This window comes from Heterocephalus glaber, unplaced genomic scaffold (genome assembly GCF_053883595.1).
Source record: "Heterocephalus glaber isolate CG9 unplaced genomic scaffold, H.glaber_assembly_v1.0 deba00000347, whole genome shotgun sequence".
NCBI classification, from domain to species: Eukaryota; Metazoa; Chordata; class Mammalia; order Rodentia; family Bathyergidae; genus Heterocephalus; species Heterocephalus glaber.
In genome coordinates, this window is record NW_028258143.1 from 57,362,035 (window position 1) to 57,381,704 (window position 19,670).

The 19,670-nt window shown below is 36.7% G+C and overlaps 2 protein-coding genes across 6 annotated transcripts in view; one reads left to right on the plus strand and one right to left on the minus strand.

Moving 5' to 3' along the window:
* The window catches only part of Pde11a (phosphodiesterase 11A), a 514,960-nt gene extending 510,130 nt beyond the window's left edge, over nt 1-4,830 (minus strand). The window contains exon 1 of the mRNA XM_087200903.1: nt 4,773-4,830. The gene's annotated coding sequence lies outside the window, so the exon portion shown is untranslated. The remainder of the gene's footprint in view (nt 1-4,772) is intronic.
* On the plus strand, nt 1,829-17,337 carry LOC101701312 (RNA-binding protein 45). 5 transcript variants are annotated; one of them, XM_004857747.4, is made up of 9 exons: nt 1,829-2,267; nt 5,277-5,399; nt 9,745-9,871; nt 12,077-12,199; nt 12,929-13,108; nt 14,651-14,780; nt 14,933-15,017; nt 15,226-15,389; nt 17,138-17,337. In XM_004857747.4, exons 1-9 carry the CDS (start codon nt 1,962-1,964, stop codon nt 17,328-17,330), a joined length of 1,431 nt encoding a protein of 476 aa, XP_004857804.1. In that variant the 5' UTR covers nt 1,829-1,961; the 3' UTR covers nt 17,331-17,337. The 5 variants fall into 5 exon arrangements, with proteins under 5 accessions (XP_004857804.1, XP_087057033.1, XP_087057039.1 ...); XM_087200907.1 differs by having other exon boundaries at nt 12,077-12,196; nt 12,920-13,108; nt 15,223-15,389; XM_087200913.1 differs by having other exon boundaries at nt 12,077-12,196; nt 12,920-13,108.
* The last annotated feature ends 2,333 nt before the right edge of the window (nt 17,338-19,670 follow it).

Below are 19,670 nucleotides of genomic sequence, written 5' to 3' on the forward strand. Positions count from 1 at the left end.
TAAAATAAGACAATTCTGTCATGACTGAGTGATGATGAAAGGCTCTGAAGTTGACTGTAATGACACTTGTAAAATTCTGTGAACATACTAAAAAACATCTGATAGAACAACTTCAAAGGGTGAGATCTATGACTTTGGGATTATATCTCAAATATCTGTTGAAAATAAATAAGTACTATGAAGAATATATACATACTGTATTTTAATAATTTATAGCTAAATTTCTTATTTTTCTTGAATATGTGGTATTTCACAACTGACTTGTGATGAAACTTTGCTTCCCTAGCATTACCCCTTCCTTTTTTTTGAGAAAAAATTAACTGCTCTGAATATCAGCCTAAATCTTTCAGGACACACATCAGTAGTCTTATTTTATAAGAAACAGATTGCTCAGTCAGAGCATATAAGAAAAGCATAAATTTTCCACTAGATGGCACTAGTGTGGAAATAGTATTGCTTAGAAACCACTAACTCACATCAATAAAATTGCCAGTGTTTTTTTGTTCATCTTGATTAGTTTGAGTAAGAGAAGTAGAAAGTTAAGACAAGATACTTCCTATACTTGCTAAGTTCTGCAATAAATGGCACCTTCATGATACAGATATTGCACAGAGAAATAATAACAATACCTCTGGAAAAGCATGAGGTTTTTTGAGGGGGGAAATCTAAACACCATAATTAAATGGGATAATTAAATTAATTTATTTTGTGCCATTGTACACATTATTTCATTTGGTCCTTAAATTATTAGTTCCTAATTATAAAAGACTAAATATTAACTCCATGAGAGGAAGAGAGTAACTGTTTTGTTTAATACTTTCTCCTTTACATACAGCATAGTGCCCAACACATACATAGTTTGACCAGGTCCATGCTTGGACTCTTTGTTCTTGTTATGGCTTGTTTGGATGTCCCCCCAAAGCCTCATGCTTTTCCAGAGGAAGTTAAATCTAGAGTGTGTGATTGACTCATGGTGGGGACACTAGGATTAAGGGTGTGAGTGCTATCCGCCCTAAGTAGTCTGAATAGGGTAAAGGGAACAGAAAGATGCTGTTAAGGTCTCTCCCTTGTTACCTTTGCTACCTTGTGCGTGTCATGTTGTTTCTCCTCTGCGATGCCTATTTGCCATCCCTGCCTTGGAGCCAGTGGATTATAAACTGAAAGCTCTACGAACTGTAAGCCAACTAAATCCCTCCCCCTCTAACTTTGAGGGTCGATATTTTGTCTTAGCAAGGAAAGAAAAGTAACTAACACAAATCCAGTTTGAGCAAGAGTCCTGCTAAATCAGGTTAGTGACAATCCTCACTCTTGGGTTCTGCCCCCTCTGTTTTATATCTCTGCACTACCTTCAGCAAGAATGCTGTTAAGCAGATCTAGCAAGAATCCTTGTTACCCCTGACGTTGAATCGTCCATCCATTAACTCTCCTCCTGATCCTGCTTATAAATTCCCATTTGCCTTATTGAAGTCGAATTAGGGCCAATCTGTCAGTATAGTCCCCATTTCAAGACCCTGTTGCAGTGGTGCCAGTACATCCACAATGCCCCCTCCCACCCCCAAACAACTTGAATGAAGTTGGCCACCTTCAACAAGTGTGTCATTGTAAAGTTTGGGGGAAGAATCCTTGGGCTTGGGACAATAGTGAGGCAAAGCCATCGCTGGGAAAGCCCTGTATTAGGCAATCTGCTCTGGCCTCAGGGAACAAGCATTGTACAAACTGATAACTCTCGAACCTGGCTTCAGCAGGGCGCACTGGCCTTAGCGGGTACCCCGCTACGCCAGGGGGCGCTGCAGGCTGCTCCCGGAAGCCAACACCCCTACGGAGGGAAATCGCCTGACGCCTGACTTCTCCGTCTTCCGGAAGGGGGGAGGCGGACCCGCGACGAGTGGGTTGAGACCAAGGGAGAATCTGCAAGGACCTGGAGGGACCAGGTCCCGCCGCCCGCGCCGAGGTGGAGCACGATGGAGGAGGCCGGCAGCTCGGCGGGCGGCGGTGGCAGCAGCTTCCGCCCGGGCGTGGACAGCCTGGACGAGCCTCCCAACAGCCGCATCTTCCTGGTCATCAGCAAGTACACGCCCGAGGCGGTGCTGCGGGAGCGCTTCTCGCCGTTCGGCGAGATCCAGGACATCTGGGTGGTACGGGACAAGCACACGAAGGAGTCCAAGGGCATCGCCTTCATCAAGTTCGCCCGCAGCTCGCAGGCCTGCAGGGCCATGGAGGAGATGCACGGACAGTGCCTTGAGCCCAACAACACTAAGCCCATCAAGGTGCGGGTGCCCGGGTCACTGTGCCCGCGGGGGCGGAGGCGGCCGGGGATGGGTCTCCCGGGCCTCTCCCTGGTGCTGTGCCAGGCGGAGGAGGCTGACCATGCAGCTGGCAGGGGGTGGAGGTGACCTTGGGAGAGGATCCCCCAGGGCCCTGAGCCTGCGCCAGTCTGCGGGCAGGGGCTGATGCGAGCCCCTTCTCCGTGCCACCCTGTCGTTCCTGGCAGTTCTTGAGTCCACAGCCCATTCACCCGGCCTGCTGTGAAGGTGTCTGTCTGTCTGTCTGTCTGTCTGTGTCTCTGTCTGTGGTCTTTGCCCCCCCCTTCTCATTTACTGAAAATTGGGAAGAGTATTAATAGGGACTTATAAATGAAGGACTCAGATATTTCCGTCTCTGGAGGTCTTGCCTGTACCTCCATCCACAAAAGAGAAGGAGCCTAAGAATATACCACGACTCAGTAGACAGTAAAAAAAGTACATGGCATTCCCATGTCTGGGTGCAGCCAACAGTAGAGCTTCAAAATACATTCAATATTACTGATAGAGCTGAAAGAAGAAAGATAAATTTATAATCAACTCCCCAATCCTCTGAAATGGCTCAGAACAGGGCATCAAAATTAATTGTAGGGCCACAACATATATTAGATCAGAGGTTGACAAACTTTCAATAAAGGATCACAGGATAAATATTGTATACTTTGGGGGTAGCAGTCTCTGTCCTATCCTTGTTTGATTACTTCCAACAGCCCTTTAAAAATGTGAAAACAATTTTTGTAGGTTATACCAAAAACAGAGCTATAGTTTGCTGACTCATGCACTAGATTGATAATTTTCATTTCTTTCCAGGTATGACCTTAATGGAATGGGTTTTATACTTTTGAGTGTAAAAGGACTTCATAGCCCACGTGGGCAATGAAAAAATGCTTCAAATTTGAAACCCACTTCCCTTGATAAATCCCCACAAGAGAAATTAAAGTCCCAACACTGCTTACCTATGAGGGTTTGTTTTCTAGGAAGATAAAAATATGTGAGGAAAAAATCTTCCATTAGGAAGTTATTCTTGTGTTCTACATAGATGTTGCCTTTTATCAGAAATTTTAAAAATTTCAGTCTTCTAAAATTTGGAAATCTGTGACCTGATAGCACCTTTACCTGAGGCTCCTGTTTTTCCTCTGGTAGCTATATATTCTTAGAGCTTCCCTCTTTTGTGTTTTCCTATTGATCATTCATTATACTGTTCCATCTAGTAGAGTAATTTTCTACTGGTCCATTTTTATGTTTCTCAATACACTATTGCTAATATCTCGCACAGTGCTTGGCATATAGTGCAGATTATTGAAGGAGGAATGAGGTAAACTCTAGGGATATGTCTCCAACTATATGACAGGTTGTTTGCTTGCAAAAATAGTGACTTTCTTTTCTTATGGCTTTAATATTCTCTTTTTTCAACACTTATAAAATCTCATATGGCTTTTTTGTTTGATTTTTGTTTTTCTGAGGACAGTGTCTCACTATGTAGTCCAGGCTGGTGATGAAATCAGTATGAAGCCCAGGCTGGCCTGGAATTCACAGTGATCCTCCTGCCTCAGCCTCCGGAATGCTGGAATTATAGGCATGTGCCGTCATACCCGATATCCCACATGGCATTTTAAGTCCAGTGTCCTTTTGGGTTGCTGCCTCCTACACTAGAATTCCATAGTCCACGTTTTAACATATTTGATTGATATACTGCCACCCTTTAAAGGAAACATGCACACATACAAAACCTCATTGGTCCTAGTATGTATAGTGATTCAATTAATTATGTTATATTCAAGTAATAAAAACCAAGCCTGTAAACTTACTACACTTATAGCTGAATGAACAAGTTCACAATCTTAGTCACAGATTTTAACATTCCTCTGCAGTAGTACAAAATCAAGAAAAATTTAGGAATTAAATAAAAGCAATCCTACTAAGCAAATTCAAAGAACACTAGTATAACAATGTTTCAATAAAAGTAAATTGCTAATATTAGAAAAATCCTGTGCCTTTTTCTGCTCACAAATGAAATCATTTGGATAGTCACTGAGATGAATCAGAATATGGTTGTGATACTGTTTTCTAAAAATTAGTAGTAGGGAACCAGCTAGACTTAAACCCAGCTATATCAGTAATTACATTAAATGTAAATGAACTGAACAGTAATTAAAATGAAAAGATTGTAAGACAGGATTAAAATTTAAAAAACAGGACCGAATGAAATGGCAGTTTGCAAGAGACATGCTTTAAATACAAAGGTACTGAGTGGTTGAAGATAAAATTATACAAAAGCTAGCATGCATTCAGATAAAATGGACTTCAGCACATGGGATTTTAACAGACAGAGTGATTTCATAAGAATAAAAGCATCAGTTAAAAGGTATCTAATAATCTCATGTTTATGCAGCCAATGAGAACTTCAAAACATGAGAAATACTTGACATTACTAAACAGAAAAAGATAAGAGTCAGTTACAGTGGTACATACCTGTAATCAGAAGGCTGAGGTTGGAGGATCACAAGATCAGGAACATCCAAGGCAACTTAGCAAAACCCTGCCTCAAAAAATACAAACAGCAAAAAAAAAAGGAAGATGAATTCATAATCAGATTTTTCTGTTCCTCTCATAGTGTCTGATAGAATAAGTAAACAATAAAGATGTGAAATGTTTTAATAGCTATGAAATATATAATGAACATTTTATTGAACTGTATCAACAACTGCAAGGTACACGTGCTTTTTAAGTACATCCACTTGCTCTTGCTAATCAAAAAGGGAAACTGTATTAAAAAAACATGATTGGTATTATATAAAAAAGTCATTGCAGAAAAGTTTACTTTTGAAAAAAGTTACTTTTTGAAAAAAAAGGTTTTCATAAGATCCTTTCACACTGCATTTTAACCTAATATAAATTCCATATGTATAATCATTAAGAATGCTTAAGGAATAGGAAAATGGCTGACATGATTGGGGGATTTTATGTGTTTGTTAGGTTTTTATTGCTCAGTCCCGATCATCTGGAAGTCACCGAGATGTTGAAGATGAAGAACTTACAAGAATCTTTGTTATGATACCGAAGTCCTACACAGAGGAAGATCTGAGGGAAAAATTTAAGGTATGTGTGTCTTCTAATCACCTAGCATCTGTAATGACTCAGTCCTTGAAGGTTGCACAGTTACTAGAATTGGAAGATAGTAATAGGGTGGATCCTACCAAACTTTATCATGAAAATATAGATTCAGAATAATGAAGCACAGAGCTCAGTGAGTTTTAAGTAAGATCACACAATTAATAGCTGGTGGAACTAAGATTTAAACACACTGTCTGGATCCTGCTTTTGATTTTTAAAGCACTTTGTTATCACTCCTGTCTGTTATCTGTTACTCTTATGTAGAGGTGAGTCAGCCAGGCCTGATTATGTGAGCCATTATTATGTAATATTAATTATGGACTTACAGTACGTTGACATTTTACTCACACACAGAAAGGCTTTTTTTTGGGGGGGGGTCTCTTTTAGGAAGGTTTATGATTTGATTTTTTTTATCCTAAAATTGGCCTTCTGAAGGAGTTATATTGAAGGAAACAACTGCAGCTCTGAATATAGATAATGGTAAATGAAATTTGAAGATAATTTTAAATGTTTTTAGCCATTCACTTTTATAGGCCAGTAGTAAACTTCCACAAAAATTAGTTTAAAACAGTGTTTAAATTGTTTTGAGTTATACTTTAAAAATTTTTTTTCTACTTATGCGCCAATACTATGAATCAGGTGGCCGGGAAGCAAGAAAGATAACAAACAAGCAGAAAAAAATGATTTTCAAACTCTTCTGTCCTGTCCCAAGTGAGAGTTGAACAAAATACCTCAAAAATAACATGTCAAAAATATATGTTCCACACTTCCTCTTATAGTAAGAAAAAATGTTTTTCTTCCTATATGTATAACTGTTTATCTTTTTCTGAATAATAAATAAGACTGTTTATCTAATGTACAGTAATTAAGTTACTGGGTACATGGGAATTTATTAAATTAAACAATAAATACCAAGAATTTATATCCAGATTTCTTCCAACATTAAAAATAAACATTAGTGCATATTTCTCAAATAGATTATTAATGTTTTGAGTGATTTAGAAATATACTTTGACTTTCTCTCCTCTAAAAGAATACACAATTGTTTATGCTCCTGTTAAAAGACAGTTAAACAATTATAGCTAATATGTATTGAGTGTTTAGTATGTCCCAAACTCTTTATAAGCACCTAATAAAGATTAGTTCATTTACTCCTTAAAACAACCCAATGAGATAGCTCCATCTAACAGATAATGAGGCAGGCACAGGCAAGATAAATAATCTGCCTAATTAATAAGTGGCTGAGCCAGGTTTCAGTCTAGAAAGCCCAATTCCAGCACCTCTACCCCTAACTACAACCTACAACTGAGTAAGAATTTGAAGCTACTCAGACCATGTGTAAGTCTTTTTCTCTCTATGAATTACCTCCTCTGTGACCTATGCAAATTATTTGATTTCTGAAAGGCTCAGTTCCCTTCACTGTGAAATAAGCAATAAAAAATATCTTTGTATCCTTGAAGGATTTCTTTGTTTGTAAGCAAGAAGCACATATGAGTCAGCTTTCCCATCACGAGGCACAATACATAACACCCACAACTTGAAGAGAGCTTTAATTTGGCTCATGTTTTAAGAGGATTTAGTCTATGGTCAGACTGGCTTGGAGAACATGGTGGAGCAAAGCTACTTAGGTCATGGTGGCCAGGAACCAGAACAAGGAAACAGACCCAGAAAGGAAAGGAGAAGGGACTAGACATAGACCCCTGGGCCATGCCTTCATGACCCACCCAGACACACCCAAAAGTGTGCTCTACTAGTCACCCAAAGGCAATCAAGTTGACATACAGCTCTAACCACCATATCACACCCCTTGTCACCAAACACATCTTAAAAGCATACCTAATCTCCAAATAAAGACAGTAACAAGTTTATAATTTTGTCTAACCTAATACAAGTGTACTGTACACAACCAGAAACACAACAATCCCTCCCCCAAGGTCTCAGCAATTCCAGGGTTTTTCAAAAGTCAAGGTCAAACTCTCTTCTGAGACTCGAGGCAAACTCCTAAGTTGAGAACCTCTATGAAAATAACAAACAAGTTACATAATCCTAACTGTTCAGTGGCACAAGGAAAACATTTCTATTGCAAAAGGAGAGAACAAGGGGACAGACAAAAATTAGACCAAATCAAGGAAATGAAGTTATCCCCTGTATATTATCAGACCACATAGTGTGATGAAATTGGAGATCAATGGCAAAAAACCCACAAGAATTTCATAAACACATGGAAGCTGAAAAACACACTTCTGAATAACCAGTGGGTCACAGAGGAAATTAAAGAAGAAATCAGACAGTTCCTACAATTAAATGACAATGACAATACAACATATCTCAATCAATGGGACACAACGAAAGCAGTCTTAAGAGAGAAATTCACAGCAGTGAATTCTCATATTAGGAAAACAGAGTGAGCCCAATTAAACAACCTGACGCTGAACCTCAAGCCTCTATAAAAAGAAGAGCAGGACAAACCCAAAGCTCATACAAGGGAGGAAATTATAAGGATCAGATCAGAAATCAATGCAATGGAGACTAAGAGAGTGATACAAAAAAATCAATGAAGCCAAGAGTTGGTTCTTCAAAAGAATAAACAAAATTGACAAACTCTTAGCCAACCTTATCAGAAAAAGGAAAGAAAAGGCCCAGATCTATGCAACTAGGAATGAAAAGGGTGAAATTACAATGGACCCAGCAGAAATCCAAATCAAGACTCAAATAATCCCTGTAGTTGCATATCTGGCATTGGGAATGTGGTAGTAAAATGTGAGTTACAGAAGGCTTGGGTAGCCATCCCTGTAGCCTTGCCAGTTGAAGCCACATAGCCTCTCTCTTGGCCTGGTTCCACTCATGCTTTACAGCTTTTCTTGGCAGACATTTCACATTCCTGGCACCTTCAACTTCCTGGGTTCTCCACTGCACCTTCAGCTTTATTTCCACAGATTCATGTACTGCCCTCCCAGGGGCTTCATGCCAATCTCTCAAGCCTACCTTTGAAATCTGGATGGAAGTCTCTTTGACCCCACAACTCTTCATTCTGCATGCCAGTAAAACCAGCATCATGGGGATGCTACCAAGGTCTGCTGTCAGTGGGAGCAGCAGCTACTCCCCTAGACTATGATCCCCCTAGAGCAGTCTTTGAGAATGGCTAAGAATAGTGAAAAGAATCATAGGAAACAAATTTCCTAGGAGGTCCTGATTGAGCAAAGGGGCCCATGGACTCTCTTCTTAAATGAAATGGTGATAGTTTGAACTCTTCAGCCTGTAATGTGTGGGGCCTTCCTGATTCCTGAGATCCCATAAGGCATCTTGTCCCTGCACAAAGTAGTTTCTTTTAATGCTACTAATCTTTTAAGCAGCCACACCTCCTTTGCCCCAACTTTACTTTGGTTTCTTGTACGCCAAAATTTAAGTTTTTCAAATTTTTCTGTTCTGTCTTTTGCCCCTGATTCTTACTGTAAATCTGGCAGCCAGCAGTACCCATGTCACAGCCTGAATGTTGAGCTGTCTTGAAATTTCCTCCACCATTAATTTCAGTCTTCTGCAAAGTCTCATGATATGGATGAAATGTAGACAAACTTTCTACCAGAGTATAACATCATGACCTCTACTGCAACTGTCAATGGAGTATTCCTTCCTATCTGCAAACTCCTTTACTGTCTGCATTCCCATCACTGCTCAAGTCTTCTGAGCACTGACCAGAAGTATACATCAGGCTCTACTTACAGCATTCTATGACTTCTTTAGCCCACATCTCTAAACTTTTCCAAATTCTTCCACAAACCAGGTCCAAAGGCTCCTGAATCCCATTGTCAGCTAGATTTACAGCATTGACCCCAGTCTTTGCACCAATTTCCTATATTAGTTTTTCCATCACTGGACACAACACCCGACACCCACAACTTAAAGGAACAGAGGTTTAAGCACAATACCTGATACCCACAACTTGAAGGATGAGAAGTTTAATTGAACTCTCATTTTATGGAGATTCAGTTAATGATTGGCTGGTTCCAAGGCAGAAACATAATAGTAGGAGGGCATGGTAGACCAAAGCTTTTTAATTGATGACAGCCAGGAACCAAAGCAGAGGAACAGAGCAGGATAGAAGCGGCAAGGGGCTAGACGTAGACCCCAAGGCCATCCCTCCTTGACTACCCAGGCACACCCAGAAGTGTGCTCTCCCAATCCCCCAGGTGGATCCCAAAGCCAATCCAGTTGACACACCACCCTAATGACCACAAGGCATGAATAATCATACATTTAAAGTTAGTTTTGAAATAATATCTTCAATTACTAATTTTGAGTTCCCTAAGATCCTGTCTTTTAACTCTTGTAGGTGTATGGAGATATCGAGTATTGCAGCATTATTAAGAATAAAGTCACTGGAGAAAGTAAAGGTTTGGGCTACGTACGATATTTAAAACCATCACAAGCTGCCCAAGCAATAGAAAACTGTGATCGAAGTAAGAATATGTTTTTGACATTGTTAAAAACTTTCTTTAAAATTCCAGTTATTCTAAATAACTGAATCAAATATTGGTTTTTGCTGACATATCTACTAATTTAATCTTAACAGTAGATGTTTAAATATACATAATTCAAAGATGAAAAATATTTTGGGGTCATGATTAAGCATTCACAGAAGCACTGTGAAGAGAAATATGAGCAACTACATTAAGACAGCAAGTGCAGTGCATACTTTGGTTATTTCAATAGGTTTTTGAAATATATGTATGAGAATTTAAGATATTAGAATTTCATTTACTCTTTCAGTTTTTTAAAATACTTATACCATATTTATTCATTTTTGGCCTAAACTCTAAATAGAATTAAATGTACTAATAAACGTATAGGGTAAGCATAGGGTTTCTAAGGTTTGCTAACATAGGTATTTAATTATAAAATTGATTTCAAGCTAAGAGTTATGGTAATTGAATCTTCTGCTATTGCTAGTATAAATAATAAAGACTGAGCATTTTAATGATGTCAGGATATTCTTTGAAATGATATGAAATTATATGGAATAAATTACTGTTTTTAGGTATTATGAAAATTTGTACTTACAAGAAAGAATTCTTAATAGCATTTTTAGTTACCCAGAAGGTCCACACCAAAATTTTCATCTTAGATACTTCTGAATTTTCCGTTCAGCCAAACTTCATTGAGTACCTATGGTATACTCATTAATATGCTAAATAGAGGAATACATATAAAATATATGGCAATACTGGCATTTAAGGACTTTATATCTACATTGGGTATTAAGACCTAATATGTAAAAAATACTGAATAATAGAATAATTTTTAAAGGCTCTTCAAAAATAAGAAATATGTCCTATTTGTCTTTCCATCATCCCAAATACCTAGTATAGTCATAGGCCTAGGTAAAGATTTATTGAGCTCTCCTCCATAGTAACTTCTGTTTATAGTAGACTCAGTAAGAATTTGCTAAGTGAAAGAAGTATTCAGAAGTGGGTGGGATAGTCTATCAGTGGTGAGCAGCAAGTGCTCCAAGTGAGATGGAAACACATTGAGAGGAAGTAGGACTTGCCTCTGGTATAGAGTGGGCAGGGGAAAAGATGAGAGCAGGGTTGGCAGAGGCACAGAGCTAGGAATGAACATGTCTTGTTCTTCATATCAGGAAGACTGTCGCATAAAGCACAATATTCCGGCTGAGAAATTATGAAAGTCAATTAAGTACATCAGAACCATAATATTATATTACGTGGGAGGTTATGAAGAGTTTCAAGTTAGTCCACATTAGGTTTCTGTAGTATGTTTAAAAATAATAAAGCTTGGCTGGATGTGGTGGTGTATTCCTGTAATCCCTGCACTCTGGGAGGCTGAGGCAGGAGGATCACAAGTTTGAGCCCAGCCTAACTTAGGTAACTTAGCACTTAGCAAGGCCCACTCCCAAAATAAAGAAAAAGGCGGGGGATATTGCTCAGTCCAAAGGCCTTGGGTTCAATCCCCACTACTGCAAATAATAATAATTGATAGTAATAAACCTTATAGAACAGTTGATCTAATCACAGTATTGAGGATAGATTTTCATTGAAGGAATTCATACTGGCCAGTTTTATCCTGTTTGAAACCACAGTATAATATTAGAAAAGCTGGGATCCCTTGAATTACACCCATGTGGAAATATATGCATAAATACTTTGTTTAAATTTTCAGAGAATGCTTAGAACTTTCCCACCTTTTGTAGCTCATGCTTAGACCCCCTAGTTAAGAACTCTTGATCCAGAAACAAGAAGACCACTTAAAGGGCTGTTGTAATTAATTGAAGAAACTCTAAATTAAAACAGGCAGAGAAGGTAAAGTAAAAGATAACATATTCTAAGTATATTTCAAAGGAAGAATCTTGGTGGCAGATTAAATGTGAAGAAGCCAGATAGGGTTTTGATGTTGAGGAGCCTGCGCAAATTAATAATATCACGTGTAGTTGACTTGAATCTTCCATGTCTACACTGACCGGTAAATTGGGATTCTTGCTGTTAGATTTGTTTGCCACACTTTTCAGACAGCAAAGAGGTAGGTCTGCTGTATAGATTTTGCTTTGTACAGTTAGACTATTAAGCTAAGTCAGGCACTAGCAACCATGTACATTTGCAGTTGTGTTAAATTTGCAATGAAACCTGAAATTCCGGGATTCTCTTTTTCAGGTTTTAGAGCAATCTTGGCTGAACCGAAAAATAAACCATCTGAATCCTCAGAACAAGATTATTATAATAATATGAGGCAGGAGGCTTTAGGACATGAACCTAGAATAAATATGTTTCCATTTGGTAAGTGGACTACTTTTACTTCAGTAGTAGATCTAGTATATGCATTCTAATTTGAGTGTGTTTTAACTATTTTTTATCATTAGTCTGTAAATCTCACCTAGTGAATAAAAATCTTTAATGTATTTTTTTCCCTAAAAAGTTGCTCAAAACTTTAAGTGTCCTTAAAACTTAACACTTATTTTGTTTACTTCAATTATATTTTTCTCTGATTAGAGCATTCTTTATATATAAAACTATGTCACCACCACTTTTTTAGAGAACTTCTGCCTTTTTTCAGCTAACCAAAAAGTACAGAAAATATATGCAGATATCCCTTCAGTATGAGTCCTAATATTTTGTCTCAAAACTGTGGCTGCTTTAAAGTTAGGGCTACAGAAAAGAATGACAAAAGTTGAAGCTTCTTAGTAAAAGGAGAAAGTGGGTGATGAATGCAAAGTCTTTAGATATTATTTGCCATAAAATTCTAGGCATATTTTTCAGTTTTACATACTAAACTCCCTCCTATCAAGTCAGAATTTGTATTTCTGTGTTGAAGTTGGGGGTGGGGAGAGTTGTGTGTTTTCTTCCCATTGGTCCCTTCTGGTAGTGCTGATGACCAAAAGCATGCTACCAAATACAGTGCTTTGTCCAGTGCAATGGACTTTCATTTTCTAGTCCATAAAATGTTGCATGAAGTTTTGAATATATCAAAACTTAAGGATTTTGTTTTTGTTTTAAATATTGTTGGAGATCAACAATCTGAATTTCCAAATTTTGACAAGAATGACAACAGAGGCCATGAAGCTATCTCCAAACGCCTGTCAGTTATATCACGAGTTCCTTTCACTGAAGAGCAGCTTTTCAGCATTTTTGATATAGTACCAGGATTGGAGTATTGTGAAGTTCAACGAGATCCTTATTCAAATTATGGTAAAATATTGTTGATGCTGTTTTTAAATAGATTATGTTTTGTTAAGATGGTTTTCCTTAAATGTCTTTTTTTTTATGACATACTGTTTGTGTGATAGGAGTTTTAGTTTTCCTTTGTCTCTATTTTAGACTTTAAAATCTACTGCTACCTTAATAAATAAACCCCTGGGAATGTATCTACTTTATACAAGTTACTCATTTTAAAAAATATTTCTTTAACTCTCACAAAATAAAGCATTCTTTGTCTCAAGTAGCAAAAGAAAATACCTCATGATAGGGTTTCTGTTTGTAATCTTTTAATTAGTGCCAAGCACTTTTGCTTGTTTGCTGAAGAATTAGAAATGAAAGGCCATATAAAGACATCATACTTGGCATTTCCTCCAGGACTCTAGGATTACCTGATGTAGTCCTCTCAGAGTGGCTTGAGTGGTGAGCAGAAGTAGGGGAATGAGTCTGGGTTGGGGCTGGCAGCCCTGACGTACCTCGCCCTTCAGAGGGATGCCCCTGCATACTCACTGTTGCCCTGGCCAGCCCACACCTTCTAGCACAACTCTCCATTGAACCTCCTTTGCGCTGTCTTCATTCTTAACCTAATCTTACCCTGTCATTCTGTTTAAAGCTCCTAGGCACATATATTGTGTTTCCTGGCACATTAATTGTTACATTTATATGTAATACTGCTTTGTCCATCCAACCACCATTTATCTAGTATGTTGAAATGTATTTACTGTACCTTCTATATGGTTAGATATATCTGTAGAGTATGTTATTGGAACAGAGATGTTTCAGGATGTTCAATCTTATTTTCGTTAATATTAAAAGGTCATTTGATTTTAATTTCATTAAAATATCAGATGCTTGGGTTTAGACAGAAACATAAAACTTTAGTTGTTTTACCCAAAGTAGGTCATATTTTAAATATATCTAAAAAAACCTTTTTCTTGTGTCACAAGCTCCTGGGCTCTCTAGTATGAAATTGTTTCTCCCTTCAATATCAACTTTTTGCATTGAAATCTGTCCCCTTAGCTCCCCAAAGTTATGTGAAGTAGGTGACTTTTGATCTGAGACACTCTGTTACTTTTGTTTTTTATACATATTACTTTCTCTCTCTCCACTGATATAACTAGTTGAGTATATATTCTTCTCATATACCATTTCTCATTTCATTTCCTACCCAGTATGATAAGAGAAAATTTTAAAATTTCAAAATAAGTTTCAAAAAACAAAAATTTAGGTTTATAGGTATATTTATATTATGTAAGAACATCCAACATATTAAAGTTATTTTCATTATACAGAACATATGTTAAAACTACTAAAAGAGCATATTTATATTTTTTCTAAATATGACTTCTGCTTTACTTTCTAGGAATACTGCTGACCTACATATGTATGACAGAACTTTATTATCTGATACTTTTGATGCTGTATTACTAGTTGTGTCACAATCAGAGCTTTATATTGTTTTGCCTTCATGTTATAACACTGGCCTTACACATTTAATCTGCTTTCTTTTGCATTTCTGTGTATTCTCTATTTTAGGTCATGGAGTGGTTCAGTATTTTAATGTAGCATCAGCTATTTATGCAAAATACAAGTTACATGGATTTCAGTACCCTCCTGGGAATCGGATAGGTGTTTCCTTCATTGATGATGGAAGTAATGCAACAGAGTAAGTACCATTCCTGGAGTGCCTAAGGACATGATTATGATTTGAGAAATAAAGGTAGAAAACAGTTGACCCACAGGGAAGTCACAGAAAACAAGTAACAGTTAGAACTGAGTATTTCCAGCTTTCTGTAAATTATGAGTTATTGTCTCCAGTCTCCTTAGAAAAATGGCAACACAGATGGTAGCTGCACAGCTTGCCTCAGTGGTGTGGAATAACCCAAGCCAGCAGCAATTTCTGGTAAGTAGGTAAGAATTTAACCCTTATAATGCAGTCAAGAGAATTGAAGATAAATCTGACCTTTGTTTATTACCTATTAAGTAAGAAACTTTTTAGAGTCATATTGGAGGACCACATAGGTGCCACAATATACATGACTGTAGCTATGGCTAAAAATCCCTGAAATACAGTTTTTCTTTATCTTATTTTATATCTACCTCTTCAGCAGCAATTTGGAGGAAGTTCTGGATCACAGTTGCCTCAAATCCAGACAGATGTTATACTTCCATCATGTAAAAAAAAAGCTGATCCAGAAACTCCTGTGAAAGAAAGACTCTTTATTGTGTTTAATCCTCATCCTTTACCTTTAGATGTATTAGAGGATATATTCTGGTAAGATTTCAATTCTATAATGGTATGTTTTTGTAGTATAATTTATTTAAACTAATAATTTTCACTTTCTCACAATCTTGAAACTTGCTGTATGCAGTACTACCAGATAGAGATGATATGTTCTTTGACTTTTAAAATTCCCCATTTGAATCCTCTTTTTCAATTTATGATAATTTCCTTCTCTTCTTTCCCATCCCAGATCTCTACACAAAATTTTCTGTTATTTTGTTTTGAAGAAATAAATAATGTAGGATTGTTTAGAAAAGCTAGACGCATGGAATAGACAAATACTTTGTCTCTTGATAAAAGAGACATCAGCATCAACCTATCTGTGCATTAGAATTCTTTTCTCATACCCTTTCATTCATATTTATAAATAAGCTGACCATTATTCCTTAAGTATCTTATATTTTTTTCAGCACTCAGTTGGATCTTAAGGACTATGTAACCATATTGAATAGTTACTTGATCATAGGGAAGAATATATAATAAGTATAGAAGAGAGGAAGGTTCTTACTTATTTTTGTGTTTGTAATATAACTCCTACCTTAGCTTTTTTTTATTGGTCATTTTTCTATTTCCATTGCAAGAATATTAGTGAAATAAGATAGATAGGAAGCTTCTACACAAAACATCAGGAATGGGGTTCAGGTATTTTGACCTTTATTTAATTGATTCATTTATTTTTCTTCCAAAATTGCTTCATTATGCCAAGCAGGCACTGTAAGTTCTCAAGATGTTATGTAAACAAAACATGATAATTCTGTTAACAAGATATCATAAACCTTGCCCTCTTAGATCCACTCTCACATAGGAAACAGACAAATAGAAAATTACAACTTAGTGAAATCGGTGCTGTGATGAGGAATGTATGAAGGACACAGGAGGGGTTCCTACTGTAGGAACTCTGAGAAGGCTTCTTGAAAGAAGCAAGATATACAAGGAGACCTGCAGGGTGAAGAAAGTCTTTTGGCACAGGAGGAAGCTGCAGGTGTGGATGATTTTTCCTGCCCAAGAGAATGTGAAAGGAAGCCATTAGAACATAGACTGAGAAAGATTATGAAGGAATGTGAAGGGAAAGAGGCCATGGACCAATCCTGAGAGCTGTTTTAGGAGTTTGTCCTCACCTTGGAGGCTGTGGGGAGATGCTAAGGAGTTGTTTAAGGAGGAAGTGATTGTGTTTTGTTTCAGAGAGATCATGAAGAAGACAGGGTAGACAATGGGTGGGAAAGGGACAACCAGGTGATCAGAAGCCTAGTGAAGAACGTGAAGTGATCTAGGGCATGGTGATTCTGATGTGAATGAGGAAAGAGACCTGAGTGAGAATGAAGGAAATCAGCAGAGTGAGGAGATTGTGAAGGAGTAAGACTGGCATGAAATGACTGTTGAGTATAGGGAGAAGGGTGGAAAATGAGTTGAGAATGGATCCCATTTGGATTCACATTTGAGAACTGAGCAGCAGTTTGACTTATGCTTTACTTTCTAGGAATACTACGGACCCACACATGTATGACAGAACTTGATACCTTTGATTCTGTGTTACTAGTTGTGTCATAATCAGAATTTTATATTGTTTCACCTTCACAATGAATCTGCGTTCTTTCTCATTTCTGTGTATTCTCTATTTTAGGTTATGGAGTGGTTCAGTATTTTAATGTAGCATCAGCTATTTATGCAAAATACAAGTTATGTGGATTTCAGTACCCTCCTGGGAATCAGTAGATTTTTTTTTTTTTACTTTGTTTCAGTCGTTTTGGTAACCTGATCGAAGTTTACCTTGTGTCAGGGAAAAATGTGGGGTATGCCAAGTTTGCAGATAGAATGAGCGCCAATGATGCCATTGCAACTTTGCATGGGAAGATTCTGAATGGGGTCAGACTTAAAGTTATGCTCGCAGATTCCCCAAGAGAAGAGTCTAACAAAAGGCAAAGAACTTACTAATTCTCAGGTAAGCATTTCCTAATTTGAATTTTATACATACTGGCTAAATAGTACAAGAGGAATATACTATAAATGATAAATATTTTAATCATGGACTTTTCAGAAACCACTAGTTAAAAACTCCTTGGCTTAAAACTCTCCTGGTAAAGCCAAAATTTTCAAAGTATATGTTTACAATGTAAAGTATTTAAACTTAAAAATTGTTTTTGACATTTAGTGGAAAAATATTTGTGCTTTTCTATAAAATAAAATCAGATCTCAGTTTAGAAAATTGTTTTATTATGAACATCTTAGATTCAAAGAATTGAACATTTTACTGTGTACTTATTAAATAAACTTTAAAACTGAAATGCTTCTAAAGATTTTTAATGTGAAGAACTGGTGTCTTGAGTAATGAATTGAAACAATTTTTCACAGTTTTCATGAAGAATGCTTTTACTTTTAATAAAATGCCTAAAAAGCAGTATCAAATAATGTATCTTCTTTAGTCTTTTTAACCTAAATACTGGTATTTTTCTGGACTTATGTTTATGAGTTTGTGCATTAAAAGTACACATTCAGAAAATGTTTTTGTGTGCATATATGTATTTTTTTAAACATCCTGACCATTTACCAAATACTCTTTGTTTATTATAAATACTGACATATGCAGCCATATTATTACCTTCTTTTTGTTTTCAAAAAATCACACTTAGATTCTTTTTCTGTGATAGGTTATATTTCTGTGGTTTTAGATAACATTCTTTGAAGTTAGATTTTTAAAATTCTGTAAATGGATTTTGAGTTTTAGGGAAAGCTGGATTTCCTAATTTCCAGTCACATCAGCCTAAATCTACTGCAGTTCAACTGAATCCAGTTTGAAATTTCTAGCTTAAAATATTTCTTTTCTCAATTAAGGTTTTCTTTCTTTCTGATTATGTGAGCTAATTAGTATCAGGATGAATCATTTCAGGCCATACTCATAAGGACCCATCTCTCATAGGGCAAACCAGCTGACCAATTCCTCCTTCAGAGAAGGCATTTGGGAATACAAAATGCCCACTGGGTGCCTGTTGTGAATAATCTTATTTTTAAAATGTTTTATTTAATGACAAAATCTGTTCTCATTACATCATACAGTGTTAGTAGTTTAACCCCAGAAATATTAAATTGCCAATGAAAAAGAATTAGCATTTTTCCTGTTTATGAATAAAATGTTAAGAACCAAATTGTTTAGACACACTGTCCTCTAAAATAGCTTGCAAAAATTGTATTTATTCCTATTTTGAATATTTTAATGTTTAAACATTTTGCTTTTGTTCAAAAAGAAATCTTTGTCCTTAAAAAGGACAATAACACCAATTTCCTACTATAAAAAATATATAAATTACTTTTATGGTGGAGCTTTTCCTAGTGATTATTTACATTTTAAAGAGAATACTGGACCTAAAATGAGAAGATCTGCGTTGATATTACTGCTCCAATCGCTCCTAAGATCAGGCAGCTGTCTTTATCTTTCCAAGCTGAGTTGCTTTACAGAGTTATTGAGAGAAAATGAGATAGCAAAATTTATTATAAAACTTAAAAAAGTAAATATTTTAAAGTACTGCGAATATGAGCTAAAACCCTTGCATTTATAATTTAGGTGAAAACTTTTGAGATGTTATCTCATCCAAAATAATGACATTCAAATTATCAGAGAGAATTAAATTTAATGGTATGAAACTGCCTTATGACCAGTGTGGTATTGTGAAAACTAAGCTTTATAATACTGTATCTTTTCCCCTTGAAAGTGATGTACATTGGGTTGGGGATTTAGCTCAGTGGTTCCGCCGCCTGCTGCGAAAGCGCCAGGTCCCGAGTTTGATCCCCAGTACAAAAACAAGAAAGTGACGTACATTCATTCAATTTGCTACATTAAAGGAATCACATATTCATGAGAATGACTAATCCTGAAGATATAAATCTACCATTTTTTCCTTTATTCTTATTCAGGGCAAAGATAAAGTAGGGTCAGATTAGTTGAAAATGGTTATTTTGGTAGGATAAAATTAGTTCTAATTTTAATGTCTTCTAAGTGTAGCATGGCTTATTTATTTTCATTTTCACATATTTTATTTACCAAGGATTCCATAATGAGTGTGTTTTCTTTTTTGGGTGTGTTAAATAAACATATGACATGCCCATAATCCCAACAACTCAGGAGGCTGAAGCAGAAGAATTGCTGGGGCCTAAGTGTTCCAAGCCAGCTTGGGTGATGTAGTGAGACCCTGTCTCTAAATAATAAATAAACTTATTAGAAAGTTTCCCAAAAGAGTATGACAGACTTTCCCAAATTTAACATGATTGTGATAACTGATG